We start from the raw sequence: 17,192 nt of genomic DNA on the forward strand, positions 1-17,192 counted from the left end.
TATAGGATATATCGAGGATATACCCAGCACAAATTTGCCAACTTCTTCCAATACGCGTCCCGTCCAAAAGATCTTCCTTTTCACGTGCAAAAAAGTTGATATTTTTAGTCTTCCAGCGAGATTGCTTATCAGGCGATTAAACGAAGTAAAAAGAGGATATGAGCCCTAACATCTTATTATCACTCAACTTGAACAATTCAGTCGGATTTAAAAATGAAATTTGCTTGAGACGAATTCAGCCGCAGTTGACTGATATTTCAGATTTGTATTCTAATGAAGGTCACTCTCAAAAGCTTGCCGGTAATCGTAATTTTCACGACCGTGTATAGAATCACGACTGCCTAACAGTCTTGACAATCCAGCTAAAGACTTCGCGTCTGGCGACTTTTGTTTTGAGTGAGGTTTTCGTATTATTATCTTACCTACTTCCATAAAAGCAAGAGTCAGACTGCTAAAGAAGACCAGATACAATCGGCTGTAAACTTTGTAAGTCAGATTGTATGATGTGTTTACTGTGTTTACGTGACTCAGAGAGACAGACAGTCGTGACTCACTATGTAAATTTGAACGCAAAGGATGGCGGGACAGGGAAAATCTCGCGTGATCTCTCGAAGCTTCCTTATTCCAACGCAAAGAGATGTGAGCAGAAAAAGAAAAACAACGCGGGGGTGGGGTAGGGGGTGAGAGCGAAAAGAGAGAAAAAATTGAAGCCTCTTTAATTTAGCCCTGAAATTCCTGAAAGCTGGCTGTCAAAACATTCACCTGGACATTTTGAAAGCCAATATTGTAAAAAGAACAAATGCGCTAGTCTCGAGAAGTGCATTTAAAATCTCCATTCGCTTAACACGTCTTCCAAAGCTACGCGTTTAAGCTTTTACTACTGTCTAACAAATTCAAACAGCATTTCAATAAAAACAACAAAAAGCGACAGCAGCTAGCATATGATCTGTTGAGTGAAAATCAACGGCAGAGAAAGTAGAACGAGTAATGCTTGCCAGTTCTTTCATTTTTGGAGGTAAGGGATATAAAATTATTCGTTTGAGAAAACAAATATAAAAGATGAATACAGGCATATTTTTTTAAAATTCCGTAAACAGTGCGGTTTGTCGCTCTTTGCTTGATTGACGGCTTTTTACGCCAGAAACTACGTTCGAATTACTAGCCGACAAAATGGGCGGAATGACCTCTTGAAAACAAATCTCACAGGCGTTCCCTCAGACTACGAGCAGTCCCCATTTTTCCCCAGGGATAGTAGAACGAGCGAAAGGCGAGCGCGCGTGAAAATCACCTCACGCGAGAAAGCCGAGATGCGGAGGCGTGGGGTGAGTTTCACGCGCGAAAAATGGGGACTGCTCGTAGTTTAGCGTTCCCTCGTCTCTCCCTCCCTGATCCTCTTTTTCTCCTTCTTTTTATCGCTCTCTTCCTTCGTGCCGTACTCCACTATCCGAACGCCTGGAACAGGCTAAGCCTTGTCTGATATCAACACTTCTGAAAACTCTTCCCCTTGAAATTCATTCGCTAGAACCAGTAGCCATGTGAAAAAAAAAAAGTTGGAAGCTGATATTTTGCATCTGGTACAAAAGGCCTCGAGGTGCACGACCTGCAAACAACTTTTTGGTAGGTTTTAGTTCGCTACAGTCCTTTAGCTAGACAGTGGCCAGAAAACGGCTCGACTAGCTTCGAAACGCGTTTTGCGGCAAAATTCCCAAGGGCGAATGCATTTTCAGGTGCCGCGTCTTCAACGTGCGACCCAGACCATATCATGTCCTCGAATGGGTCATTCCAGTGATGATAAATTTTATCAGGTGTTGGTTGTTGATAGGTGTACTTTATGCCGTTTATTAGTAAAGACTGGGGTCAGTGAGGAGGGGGACGGATGGAACCTTATGTAATATGTATTAGACTAATGGAGGGTGCTAACTTAAGGCAGGGGGCTAGTTAGAGCATTTACGGTACGTACATGTAGCTCAAACATACTGTTTGTGACTTGTCCCTTTATTGGTTACCAACTCCTCGTGAGAAAAATAAATTTTTACACAAAAACATAGTGCCTAAAAGCGTTTACTTTAGTAAATGTTATGACAGCATTTTAGATTTAATAAACTTTTCTTAAGTTTTGCAATCGGTTATTTCTGTAGCATCACTTTATTGGCACCAGAGAAAGTATGCTGCTGTACTTCATTTGCGGTGCAGAGGAGATATGAGAAACTTAAATGGAGACCACCCACCATCGCCAATACAGGTCGCATCCTGAATCCAAATCACACTGCTGTCAGAAGGAGGTGGACTCTTGTAAAGCTTGTCATCCTTCACGCCATACAATTCACCAGTAGGCATGAAGAAAAGATGGGTAAATTTATCCCATCCCTCCGTACCAATCATCGCGGACGATTGTATCCAGATGTCGTCACCAGACACGGGTGGACTTCGCTTATAAAACTTGCCGTTTTGCACGCCGTACAAGGTTCCTTGTGAGTCAAAGAAAAGGAATTGGAACTCCGACCATCCAGCTCTCCCGATCACTGTGGCGCTTCCTTGCCAATTGTCGTCACTGCATGTTGGTGGAGCTCTTTTGTAAAACCTTCCATCCTTGGCACCATAAAGCACGCCATCTGGATCAAAGAAGAGAAACGTGAAAGAATCCCATCCCGCCTGGCCAATAAGGGTGGCTGTTCCGATCCAGTGGTCAGATGAGCATGAAGGAGGTGGTCCTTTGTAGAACTTGTCGTTCATAACACCATACAAGGTACCGTCCGGGTGGAAGAACAGGTGACTGAAGGCTCCCCAACCTGCCGATCCTATTTCCTTGGCCGACGAGATCCACTTGTCATTCGCAGAAGTGGGGGGACTTCTAACATAGAATTTACCATCCTTTACGCCGTAAAGTTTTTCACTTGAAGGGGGGGACATACCGCTGAAAAAAGGACAACAATAATAATGATTCCTAATGAAAGATAACTTAATATTAAAAGGTCAATAAAAGGACCTTCTTTACTAGTCAGTCTCTTACAGTTTTAAGGCCTCGTTGTTTTTGGTTTGTTCGTTTTTAACGGAGAAGTCATTGACCATCGATCCGTCAAACTGATTTATGTAACAAAAATATCGAGATGGGGTGGGGGGGGGGGGGGGGGGGCTGCCGAGGCCTTCAAACCGACAAAAATCGCCCATTTCGCTACCCGAAAAGAAGCCTTATTGACCCCCCTAATTTCGTGACCCTGATTCATTTCGTTTCGCTCTTCTGGTTAAGGAGGAGATGGGGGGGGGGGGGGGGGGGGTCTGTAGACAGGCTAGACGAAACACGTCAGTAAAGCTGGTAAAGTTGACCCTGGTGATAGGGTAACCATATCTGTGAAATTTGCTTGTAAACCAGAGCTAACTAGGGTAACCCTAGTTAGCACAAGGGTAACCCTTTCTCCTTGTAAACAGGCTGTAACAGCTGTCATGCCTTTTGCCTGGATATGTTTCGTGATTATTGTAATCAATATCGTGCATTGCATCGTGCTTTGTTTACGCTTAAATGAAGCTCATTGTTTGTTCATCAAGGACGTGATAAAACCGCGTTTTAGCTTTGTTCGGGCAACGATTTGTTGTATTCGTCGTTAATTCAGTTTACCCAGTTTATCTTTGAAGTTGTTTTGTCACGCCTTTACAAGCGGGATTGTTAATTTAGGATATGACCTTGGACGATTGGTCGATTAAACTCAAGTGATTGCCGTAAAATATTTCCACAAAACGCATTTGTCTCGTCGAAGACCGTACGAAGTCAATTATGCTACCAAATTTCTCAGTGTACAATATGATTCAGATTTAGAGTGGAACACATGAAGTCGTACATAAGTCCAGTCAGCAAATTTAAACAAATTCTGCATAAACTTCAAAATTCATGCACAATACAGTAGAAACTCGATGTAACGAAGGGCCAAGGAGCTGACCAAATTTGTTCGCTACATCGAGGTTTCGTTATGTCGAGGTTCTTTTTCATATATTTTACTATTATTGAGGTAAAGAAAATCGTTCGGAGTACCTGCAGAATACCCTGCGGCTTCGAAGTTGTATCCCTGTTATACGCAGTTATCCCTTTTATGCGTTTCTACCTTCCGTGGCTTTAAGAACGACACATAGACATACTGTATGCTTTTTATGCTGGGCTCAAGCCAAGTGTATGTCGAAGTGGATACGCGCATACGCGAATAAGCAGTGACTATTACTATAAAAATATTTACTAAGTGGATACACGGATACGTAGTGACTGAGTATCCGCGAATCCGCGTATCCTCCTCTCCGTTAGATAGAGGGTTCCACTATAACAGAGTAGTAGACTTTTCGGTCTAGATCTACTTCTTTAAATAACCAAAAATAATTATTCTTTAGACGAAGGTCTTCTTCCTGAGCACTTACTTATAGCAGCGGCTTCTCAGTTAGTAAGTGAGAATCTGAGAGAATCTGCAGCAAGCGGTTTCTATTCGTAGAGGACACAGTGACGACAGTCAGTTTAGTCTGCTACATAGCCGTTTTTAGTGTTGTCACGCAACGCTCCTCCCCCACTAAGTGGGGAGGTTGCGTTCTCGCGTTTTCGCGAGACCCGCTTCGCTCGCCCAAATAGGAGAGCCTGCTCGCAGGCTAATAATGGGGTCGCATTTTCAATATAGTTACTAGAATGGGGTCGCACATTTTCTGATTCTTTGGGTACGACAATTCTCCATATTTACGGTTAGCAAACGGACCAAACGTACCAGAATATTTGTACTGTAGGTGAAACGTGAAGTGTTCTAATATCGTGTTATAACAAAAATGAAAAGAAGAGTTTCTGTTTTAGTCATTTATTCTTATTGAGAAGGTGTGTTGAAGGTTTGCCATTTTTCAAGAGAAGGTATACGAAAGGGGTACCTTTTCTGCGAAAAACGGTACATAAAATGGTAAATTTACACCCAAGCATTTCTCGTCGCCTGAATGCAGAAGACCTCCCTACCCTTCCCACCATTATATATTTTGTGCGCGCGCTCTCTCTCTCTCTCTTTTTTAGTCCCGGTGGTAGCCTGCGTAGCAGGCGCTTGGAAAGGGTGGGCTCGGCGGTTGGCTCACAGGGAGCCCACACAATCTGTTTGTGTAGCCGATTGTTATTTTATAGTAAATGTACTGGATTTACCGTTTGCTTCACCTATAGCCGTTGACTGTTCCATATAATTCTATTATATGGAACAGTCAACGGCGAACTCAAATTCATTCAAAATCGCTCAAAAAACCGCTTTTGAGGCAAAAGGACGACTATACACCACAGGTAAGGTAATTCAACGTTTATTTATCATTGATTTATATACATAGTTAGCGATATATCGCTATAGGTGAAGCAAACGGTAAATCCAGTACATTTACTATAAAATAACAATCGGCTACACAAACAGATTGTGTGGGTTCCCTGTGGTTGGCTCAAGAAAAACGGCCGTGCGAGAAGGAGACCCCTCCCCGTGTCCGCATGCTATCCCGGTAGCCCGTGCGAGGACACATTGCCGCCATTTTGTTGCAGGCTTGTTGGAAAACAAACCGAAAAGAAGGATTGTAGACTCATTATGTATCGAGACAAGGTTAGTTAGTTAGTTGTGTTTTATTTAATGTGCTGGAGGCCATAATAGATCTTTAATCAGAAAAATTAGAGAATTTTGTTTTTTTCTTGGCCGCAGAAACTTGAAAGGAACGTGGTCCGAACTGGAACCGAACTGGAGGATCTTTCCATCTCATGACATTAAGTTTTACAAGTAGCCGCAAGCTTTCTTCAAGGTGAGCTAGATAAAAAATCTAAGTTTTATTAACGTTTGGCTGCATTAAGGCCTTCCCAGTAGTTAATGCTTTATTGTATTCAAGAAAATGGTGTCCTTCGACAAACTTGGAAAGACACTTGCGTTGTGTAATTGCGCACAAAGTTAATATACATGTGTTATTCTTGACTGTTTCTCATTGCGTTTGGTTATTGTACATGTATTTCCTGACCCACTGTGTTCCGTGTACCGCGTAGCTAGCACGTAACAAAGGACTCCGTTTTGAATTTAGTCCTCAGTTATGCACATGTCGGGTGATCCCCCCAGGTAATCCCGGGCCAACTAGGGATCTTAAAATGGGTGGGGGAATTTCCCCTAGGGAAGGGGGAATTTATCAAGACAAAATCTCCTGGTTCAGGTGCTTGTCAACATAAACTCAATCTGAAATGAACCTTGTCTAATGTGCCTGTCATTGCAAAACCCCTACCCCCAACCCACCCCAAAGAAAGATACAGTACCGTTCAAAAGTAAGTTGACACTCGATTCTCAATCCTTGCGAGAATCAACAATCGAAAATCGAGTTGAGAATCGAGACTCGATTCTCGATTGTTGCGTCTTGATTCTTGATTCTCGATTCCTGCGAGACTTATCAAACCAGAACGGTCTCTTTGTTTATAATCAATTAAAAGGGTTTTGTTTTGAGTAATTTGCCCTCTACTCTCAATACTCGATTGCTGCGAGAATCTACAACCTTTGTTCAAGTTTTGAGCATCTTCTAACTTCTCTCACGTCCAAAAAATCTTTCTACTCCAAAAAATAACAAACTCTACTCAACGTTTGATTCTTGCGAGAAATTCCCGAACTACATGTATGCAAATGATACAGTAGCAGTTGACATTTGCATTCGCTCACACGGCTTGGGTGACACTTCGGGTCGAAATCTTAAAAAGTGTTCCAACGGCATTTTACATTATTAAATAGCAGAAATTGTCAGTAACAGTTGAACTTGAAAAGCAATTCATGACTTTTTATCTGTAAAATCTAAAATACATTTAACCCATTCGCCCTTGAACTGCCCGTAACTGCCCGTAACTGCCCGTGCGAATCCACATCCTTTCTACCCTTTGTGATGTCATCAGTTTTAACGGTCAAGGACAACTTTGTCCGCTAACTTGTGCAGAGTGAAGAGATCTTTCAAACCATACCAGAATGAGCACAATTCAGTCAAGGACACCGGAGAAGGACGCAAAAAACCATGTAACATTGACCTGAAAATCTCCATGAAAATCTTGTTCCATTTCTCACCTACCTTTTCTTTGACCTAATCCTAAGATCCTAAAAGCTTTCCTAAAAACTATTCCCACCAAAATGTAGCCTACTAAATGCCCAGCAAAAGAAAAAAAAAATGAGGCAAGAAAAGCGAAAAAGAGGGAGGAGAGAAAGCGAAAAGTAAAAGTCAAGACTGCTGTGTCACTTTTAAACCCAAAAACTATTTCGAAATTTTGCTTTCTGCGCATGCCCGAACTTCGTAAGCTGATATTTTGCATCTGGATCAGAAGGCCGTGAAGTGTACGACCTGTAGACCGGTTTGTGGTAAGTTTTAGCTCTTTATAGCAGAACAGTGTCCAGAAAACCACTCGAGTACCTTCGAAACGCGCTTTCGGCAAAATCTCTAGGAGCAAATGGGTAAAAGGCAGCTTGTGTAAATAAATGACAAATACGTGACGGTGTATAAACAAAGTCTCAAGGGGCTTCTCGTTGCTTTTGAATTTTACTTGCTGATATTTTTTCAATTGCCTGTTTGTGAATGTCCATCGGCATTATCGCAGTTGAATGTCTGATTATCAGTGTCTGCAGTTTGAGGGTGTGTTTGTCGCTGGAAACTTAACTTGTAATTTGACCTCTAGATTAGAATTGCTGTTTTTGTGATACGCTATAGCATCTCTGTTTGATATTTCGCCTTTTGCTTAATTTTATGAGATGTGATTGTGCACATAAAAGTTTCGATTTCAATATACATGTAAAGTTTCGGAAAACTTCCAAAACGTCCAATAGCTTTGAAAACAATATTTTGTCTCGTGCAACACAGTGCGGTTTTGAAATTAACATCGCGCAATTTTTCATCACGGTAGTTGCAGTCACGTGCTAGGCAACAAAAAAGTTCAGGTGTATCATGTTCCATCGTGGAAAAAACAAGCCCAATTTTAAGAGAGATTATCTCAAAGACCTCAAACTTTAAAGAATGCGCAAATTTCCTTGTAGAATTAGAACCATTGTTTCCCGGAAGTTTTCATGCAGGACACAGAGCATGAATGCAGATTCAGAGATTAGTCATGTTACGGACGCACGTGTATGTTTACAGCTGATGTTTATCAAACCAAGCAGCCGGATAAGCCCAGAATTGTTTGACGTTACAAAATAAACATGCTGTTGCTTGTACATGAGTATACACTGTGTGTTTGCATATGGAGCAGGCATTTGAAATTTTACTTGAGGAAATGAAGCTTGATACAGATGTCCTTGAAGAAACATTTCGCTTTACAACTCGAATAAAATATTGGTCTTCTTTCGAGCATACTGTCACTTTCGCGAATCGCGAATATAACCATGCCGTGTTGTGTTACAGCTGTGGGTCTTTGTAAAATTATCGAGAAATCAGTGACGGGTGAATCTTTTGTTTTCTGTCCTGTGAGACTCGATCCTCGACTCGATTCTTGATAGCTTGATTCGATTCGATTCTTGATTCGCCCAGGAATCGTGAATCGAGTCAAGAATCAAGACTTGCAGTGGACTGTCAACTTACTTTTGAACGGTACTGTAGGGTATTTGTCCCCTAGCAAAACCAAACAGGGATAATATAACATATACTGGGTACACATTTACTGTGTAAGCCCCCGCCAAATGAGGATAATACCCCACATACAGGTGACAGACTACTTGTCTTAAACTCAGTACAGTCAAACCTGTATGAAGTGGTCACCCTTTGGGAATGGCTTACTGACTGTTTAATGCAGGTTGACCGTTTTAACAAACATGAGACTTATTCAAGGAAATAAAGGTAGCCAAAGAGTGAAATATCTAGCTTACTGACTGTTTAATACAGGTTGTCCATTTTAACAAACACGAGAGTTATTCAAGAAAATAAAGGTAGCCAAAGAGTGAAATATTTATCCCACAACAAATTGACCTCCACCTGTTGCTACCTCTTCTTGGGCCAAGAGAAAAAAGTTAAAGACCACTTGACGCCATACACAGTGTGACGTTTTGCACTAGTGTAGTACATCTTCTCAAAGTGACCGTTTAATAGAGGTGAAGGCAATAAAAAGTAATTTGTTGGGACCTCGGAAAAGGTGACCACGACCACTTAATACAGGTCAGTTTTACGATAATTAAGGGAAATGATTTCTGAGACTTTGGTAAGTGACCGCTTAATAGGGAATACAGGTTTGACTGTAGAATACCAGTACTTTCAGAGATGTGGTTGATAGTTTTTCTTTTTCAATACCTTTATTATTTTGGCAGGAAGTGCACAGCCATTCCCTCTCCAGCACATTCTTATCAATCCCTCCCCATATATCCCTAAGTCATCTCTGGGTCTCTATCTGATGAAATTCAGCAGCTCAACCCCATATATCCCATTCTTCACCACTTAAATAATAGTTCAGATATTTGTGTTGGGAAAGCAGTATATCCCTGTGACTTTCTCTAGTTTGCTGTCCATGATGTTTCAAAACAGTAAATTCTCCCACACAATTCCATCAAAGTTAAAATAATGGCCTGAATTTCCCCTCCTTCAATTCCAAGCCATAGACTCCAATCGATCCCCTTGTTAGTTAGCCTGTGAGCGCAAACTTGTTTGCAGTCGGTGCCTCTCTACACCTGAAAAGTCTTCCAACCTGAGCCACCAATTGATTTCTGTGTTGTAAAACCTCTTGTTTTGATGTTGACCAATCAGATCGAGGGATAGAGTAAAGCCCAAGGGACTCCTTTTGACCTGATGCACTGGCACGTTTAGAGTTTCGCGAATATTTGCAAATAAGCTTCAGAACATGAATTTCATGACTGTAGTAACAAGGTTTCCTGCAACATTGATTGCTGAGTTCTTTGTAAAACAATGGCTTTGTAAGTTAGGTAGTTTTTAGATTTTGCTCCTTTGATTTTGCTATATCAACTATTACGTGACATAAACAAAATAATCCCTACAATGAAAGGAAAATAATTTGATAATAATCCCTACAATGAAAGGAAAATAATTTGACATCACACTTAGGCTCGCATTTATCCTAGATACTACAATTCAAAATCCTGCAAGCTTTGCCATTATACAGTGGACCCAGTGCAAAAATGGCTGGTGGATTAATACTTGTTTGTTTTAAATTAAATTAACTTGTCCAGTTTTAACTGTATTTCTAGCCATTAAAATTTCATCTCAAAATATCTTGAGAATGCTTGCACAAATTTTGCTCAAACTTCACAACCGTCGAAGCATCTGTTCGAGGAAAAAGCTTTTGTAAAGATTTTGGAAAAAAAATCACAGTGCCGAGAAATGGGGCTGTAAGTAAAATAGGTTATGGTGTCATTTTGTTGCTTTGAAAACTACAATGTCATAGTTACTCTGATCATAATAAAAATGAAATGAAAAAGAAGAAATGATCGTCGCAGTGAACGCAATTTATGCAGTTGCGTAAAGAATACTAGTAGTTCCAAAATGGTATCTCTCTGTAAAAGTTTCAACTTTGCCTGTGGCCATCGAACCAACCATGTGTGCTATAAAGCACTTATAGCACTTAACAAACAGTAACAAAAACTGCACGTGCTGTTTAGAAGTCCCTATACAAGGTGACTGCCTTAAAGAACAATTTTGTTATATTAATGGAAGCATTTGGTAATTGTACAGACTATTCATTGCCAGTAAGCGCATGCACTTTCAGAGGACCATTTTTTAATTTGTGTGATCTACCTCTACACTACAAATTTAGTAGTTTATTATGATTATTTAGTAAGCTTTGATGAGTTTTCAATTTTTCTTGTAGTACCATATTATGTAGTATTTCAATGAATGTGTTAAGGTTGTTGTAAACGGGATGGTAACGTGATCGAGTTCTTTGGATAAGTGTTGAGTGTTTGCTTTCGCTCGGTCGATTCTTGGGTTAACGGCACTTCAGAGTTAGCAACAGGACTCAACTGGTGTAGAAACAAGCTCTAGTCATTGCCCTGACTCATGACTGGGTCAAGGACACAAGGAGGTCTCAGCTGTGATAGACTACTAACCATGTTTATTTGGTAAATCACTGGGCTTATATACATGATGGAAGCAATTATACATGATTAGATAAGCTATTACAAGAGGATATACATGGTTTCCTTTCTGGTAAATACCCTTAGTGTAATGCATTGTTACACCCTATTTAGCTATGCAAATCCTGTGCAGCTAGATCCGAGAAATCAACTCATCCTACACAAAGTCCTGTCAGTTAAGGGGTGCGCACTAGCTTACACAGCAATAATCATATTTCCGGACTGTAATAATTTATATTTATCAACTTAGAACTAACATGTCATGTTTAGGTGGACTAAGTGTCACTTTTACTTCAACTTTACTACAATGTCATCACAGCACTGAAACTGCAAATGTCAGTGTCCATAATGGCATTTTGAAAGCTGACAACTATTCTGTAGTTACTGTAAAGGCCTTGGTGCAAAAATGGCAAAAGATATTACTCTGATTTTCCATTGTGTGCAATAGTAGCCAAATCTGGGTCTGTGGCTTTTTTGGCAGTGAGAAAACTTACTGGTAAAAAGTTTCCCAATAACTTTCTCTTAATTTTACCAGAATCACATGTGCAAAAAACGGCCACCTTCCTTGTGGTTTCTTTTGTTGCGTTACAATGTCTTGTAAACAAAATAATCCCTACAATGAAAGGAAAATAATTTGACATCACACTTAGGCTCGCATTTATCCTAGATACTACAATTCAAAATCCTGCAAGCTTTGCCATTATACAGTGGACCCAGTGCAAAAATGGCTGGTGGATTAATACTTGTTTGTTTTAAATTAAATTAACTTGTCCAGTTTTAACTGTATTTCTAGCCATTAAAATTTCATCTCAAAATATCTTGAGAATGCTTGCACAAATTTTGCTCAAACTTCACAACCGTCGAAGCATCTGTTCGAGGAAAAAGCTTTTGTAAAGATTTTGGAAAAAAAATCACAGTGCCGAGAAATGGGGCTGTAAGTAAAATAGGTTATGGTGTCATTTTGTTGCTTTGAAAACTACAATGTCATAGTTACTCTGATCATAATAAAAATGAAATGAAAAAGAAGAAATGATCGTCGCAGTGAACGCAATTTATGCAGTTGCGTAAAGAATACTAGTAGTTCCAAAATGGTATCTCTCTGTAAAAGTTTCAACTTTGCCTGTGGCCATCGAACCAACCTTGTGTGCTATAAAGCACTTATAGCACTTAACAAACAGTAACAAAAACTGCACGTGCTGTTTAGAAGTCCCTATACAAGGTGACTGCCTTAAAGAACAATTTTGTTATATTAATGGAAGCATTTGGTAATTGTACAGACTATTCATTGCCAGTAAGCGCATGCACTTTCAGAGGACCATTTTTTAATTTGTGTGATCTACCTCTACACTACAAATTTAGTAGTTTATTATGATTATTTAGTAAGCTTTGATGAGTTTTCAATTTTTCTTGTAGTACCATATTATGTAGTATTTCAATGAATGTGTTAAGGTTGTTGTAAACGGGATGGTAACGTGATCGAGTTCTTTGGATAAGTGTTGAGTGTTTGCTTTCGCTCGGTCGATTCTTGGGTTAACGGCACTTCAGAGTTAGCAACAGGACTCAACTGGTGTAGAAACAAGCTCTAGTCATTGCCCTGACTCATGACTGGGTCAAGGACACAAGGAGGTCTCAGCTGTGATAGACTACTAACCATGTTTATTTGGTAAATCACTGGGCTTGTATACATGATGGAAGCAATTATACATGATTAGATAAGCTATTACAAGAGGATATACATGGTTTCCTTTCTGGTAAATACCCTTAGTGTAATGCATTGTTACACCCTATTTAGCTATGCAAATCCTGTGCAGCTAGATCCGAGAAATCAACTCATCCTACACAAAGTCCTGTCAGTTAAGGGGTGCGCACTAGCTTACACAGCAATAATCATATTTCCGGACTGTAATAATTTATATTTATCAACTTAGAACTAACATGTCATGTTTAGGTGGACTAAGTGTCACTTTTACTTCAACTTTACTACAATGTCATCACAGCACTGAAACTGCAAATGTCAGTGTCCATAATGGCATTTTGAAAGCTGACAACTATTCTGTAGTTACTGTAAAGGCCTTGGTGCAAAAATGGCAAAAGATATTACTCTGATTTTCCATTGTGTGCAATAGTAGCCAAATCTGGGTCTGTGGCTTTTTTGGCAGTGAGAAAACTTACCGGTAAAAAGTTTCCCAATAACTTTCTCTTAATTTTACCAGAATCACATGTGCAAAAAACGGCCACCTTCCTTGTGGTTTCTTTTGTTGCGTTACAATGTCTTGTATAACAAAACAGCCTGTTTCACCAAACAGTGAAAGCTGCTTGCTGATTTCTTATTTTGCATCTGCTATGCATTTTCTCACTGGAAGCAAAGTTAGTCATTCCCAGATCTCCATGTTGTTATTATCAAGTTATGCATTCCTTTCGTTGCATTAAGCTAATTAATCAATATCTTGCTGCAGTATCCCCTCCCATCCCCCCTAGTTTCAATATTGTAGAGTACATGCAGCTTTCTAAAGTGAAGCCTTACTTGAGCTTAAGATCAGGATTCGCAAATGAGCCAAATTTAGCATATTTTAAGCCAAAATTTCTAAGATGACTCCACTGAGGTTACGGAGGGAGTCACTTTGACTTCAGAAATTTTCAGTTCCAAAATAGTTTTTTCCTTGCCTTTTTCAAAACAAATACAATGTACATTAACTGCAAACATTGTAAACCTGATTTAAACCACCTAAATTGAAGAATTATCCATGTGTGTACACGTAGAGGCTAAATTACAATAAAGATCACTCGAACGTTGATCATCATCATGGATTTGAGCCTTTCAAGATCAGCAGACTCTCACATGTGGCCATAGCTACTTCATGTTTCCATCATGATAGCATGTGCCAGAACCATGCGCTGAAATGGCACCCTCATCGAAAAGACCGAGTGAAGAATCATAGAGAACTTGACAAGGTTATCCAAGGCTGTCAAAGGTTTTATTTTAACTCTTGTTTAAGGAATATTACATTGCTTTGTTTATTGTGTCACTTGTCTCCAAATATTTCAAAAATGACTCTATAAATGGAGTATGTTTGTTCTATTTCCTATATTTATATCTTTCTAAAAATAGTGTTTCAATAATAAAAAAGCGATTTAAAAAAAACTTGAGAAAACCTTGACCTGTTTCGGTGTGCAATGGGTCTGACTACGTGGTTCATGAAGTCTTTAATAGCACACTTAATGGTTCTCGTTTTTAAAATTAAAACTGTCATTAGTTCTTAGCATTTCAATCTTGACATGTCACATACTTTTTTAATACAATTTTTTAAGAGAAAAAATAAAAAAGATGAAGGTTAGCAAAGTCCTTCAAAAGAAAAAGAAAAGCGCCACCAAGTATCAAACGAGAATCTCAACTTTGACTAAACTGAAAATTTTATTGCCTGACTGTCTTTTTACTAACAGTCTGACTCATTTACTGACTGAATGATTGATTTACTTACGTGTTTTGATAGACTGATGTACTGATTGAATGATTTATTTTCTGACAGGCTGAATGAGTTGTTGCTTGACTGATTTTTGTTACTTTTCAGGACCTCAGAACAAAGGCATGGATTGTACCCTCTGGCCATCTCTGTATTACTGAACATGTATGTGGGAGAGTGTCCTGGGTGATCAACTGAACAGAGCTAGCAAAGCACCAAAAGCTGGTGTTGGGGAATGCTAGGGAGCTGACTGCTTTGAAATAAAGCCATATTGTACCTAACATCTGCTCTCATTGGTGTGGATTAAAGACGTCTCAGTGATCCATGCCAATCTTCTACTTGCTTCCGTACCGTGGGGGAATGCAGGGGATGTCTTCCTTGTCTGGGGCACATGGAAATCTCACAAGTTTAACAGTATGTGACAATCCAGATTCCTTCGTGACAGATGACAATGGCCATACTTTTCTTCATTTCCAATACATAGAGGACACAGGAACAGATATACACAGGCATACATCACCACTCTGCTTGGATCTCTGCAGTGCTGGACTGATGCCGAAGTTGCTGGTGGTAAGGCACTATTGCTTAAGTATGTATCTGCCTTTTTAGGGTTGGATGCTGGCGTCTGATATGGATGGTCTCCTTGTACAGTGTTCAATTTAGAAATTAGTCATATGCCCCACATGGCATTTTAAATTGGGTCATTTTTGTAAATGGTCATGATTTGTACCTGATATTTGGTGTAAATACCACTCGTGATAATTATTTCAAAATTGTCTCAAATTTCACTCGCCTATGGGCTCGTGAAATTACGTATAACAATTTTGAAATATCACTCATGGTATTTATGCCAAACATCACTACGAATTGTGCTGTTACCTATACAAAATGGTCGAAATTGATACCCTATTTCAGACTAAAACAACTAAAAAACCATACCTCGGGACTCCCCCCCCCCTCCCCCCCCGGGGCGAAAAATGTGTTGCAGATTATGAGTCTCGCTGCTTACGTAAGCGAGACTAATGATATAAGCAAGTCACTACGGCAACCTATAGTACGGGAGTTGTGGATGCACACTCCTGGGGAGAGTATGTCACCATAGCGTGCCAAATCGGTGACTATGGGGTTTCTCCCTCATTTGCTTTCACTGTTAGTGAAACAAAGGGAAGACATAATAGAGGTTGCAGTTTGCTAGTCTCTTATGATTACAGTGGAACCACGAACCTCCATTATGATAAAGTCTTCAGTATAAGGAACAACAATATTGTTTTTGCCCCAGTTATAGTCAAATGGAAAAGAACCGTGACATGACAAAACCTCGTTGAAGTGAATAGATTTTGTCAGTGCCTTGGCCCTTTGTCATATGTGAAGGAAAACAGCCCAAAGAAAATGTAATGCGTTAAGTAACAAACTTTAGCTCATCAATGATTTTTGTGGTCAGTCACTTTTTAACTGCTAAGGTGTCCCCTGAATGAAGGTTCAACCCAGGTTTCGGGACCCAGAAAAAGTGTTCCTTTCTTCTGAAAAGAGGTGTCCCTTCAACAGAGGTAACAAATACAAAGATTATGTGAACATTAATTTTCCGGGAGCAAATTTTGTGTCTCCTTTATGGAGGTGTCCCTTAAATAGAAGTGACCCAAAGGAGAAGTTCCACTGTACTTTCAACTTGATAAATGTGGGAATCTTACTTCCACAAAAGGCCAACTTTCTTGAGTTCATAAGCGGAGCTGTAGTTCGTGTTTATACTTGATAGCATGTAGATCACAATCATAGTTCATGTCTTCTTTTGAAAAGGCACTTATTTCTTGAAAGAAGGAACAGACTAACAAAAATTATTTTGTTTTTTGGGCAGCGAGAAAGAAATACTTCATAAAAGGCCAAATTTCTTTGGCGACAAGCAGAGCTGTAGTTCACCCTTGCTCTTGAAAGCATGTTTATCACAATAATAGTTTGTGTCTTTTTTGAAGGCACTTACTTCTTGAAGAAGGAACAGACTAACAATGATTATTTTGTTTTTGGGCAGCGAGAAAAAAAGACTGTACCTACAGACCCCTGTGCCCAATGTCACAAAAGTCATAAAAGAGGCAAGTGTAGTCATCAATAGATAAACCAACATTCATTATGACTCAGGCTTTGAGACAATTCAACCCCAACATGAAGGGAGTTATAATCTCTTCTTTTCTCTCGTGTGTAGTTGGAAGAGTAGATTGCTGAAACGCCAAAACCAGGTGGGGCTGGCAGTGAGTGAGACTGAGTACCAATTTTCCTTCAAAACAAATAATTATGGCGGATAATGCAGACATCGAAGGACGATGAATGTTTACTCGGTTTTAAGTTTTTCCATGTCCAAACATCAAGGAAAGGTTTTCATGAGGGTAAGACATAGTACTTTGTTCAGTTACTTTCCAGGTACATACTTCTGATGCAATTGACTGATGATAAGTCAGATGCATGTGTGCCGTTGAGGGTTGTGTTTTGAATGTCTTTGATTGTCACTTGCATTTGTCTTTATTGCACTTGTGTATTGCAACAGTCACTTTGCTGTAAGTGCCATGCTGTAAATTTTAACAAAATACCCACGTTGATTACTGTTGGACAATTTGGGCTGCGTTGTTTCCATCATTGCTGTTTGCAATTTACTCTGTTTGTTTTTTACATTGTGGATTGCTGTAACCTTGCA

At 39.7% G+C, this 17,192-nt stretch overlaps 1 protein-coding gene across 1 annotated transcript in view; it reads right to left on the reverse strand.

The window, feature by feature from the left end:
• LOC140952410 (uncharacterized) overlaps positions 1-17,192 on the reverse strand; it is a 148,686-nt gene that overhangs the window by 2,732 nt on the left and 128,762 nt on the right. Inside the window, exons 2-3 of the mRNA XM_073401837.1 lie at positions 4,399-4,437; positions 2,180-2,914 (exon numbers count right to left, since the gene is read on the reverse strand). Coding sequence (XP_073257938.1) covers positions 2,180-2,910 — 731 coding nt within the window. The 5' untranslated portion in view covers positions 2,911-2,914; positions 4,399-4,437. The remainder of the gene's footprint in view (positions 1-2,179; positions 2,915-4,398; positions 4,438-17,192) is intronic.

The sequence above is a fragment of the Porites lutea genome, chromosome 11 (genome assembly GCF_958299795.1).
Source record: "Porites lutea chromosome 11, jaPorLute2.1, whole genome shotgun sequence".
NCBI lineage: Eukaryota > Metazoa > Cnidaria > Anthozoa > Scleractinia > Poritidae > Porites > Porites lutea.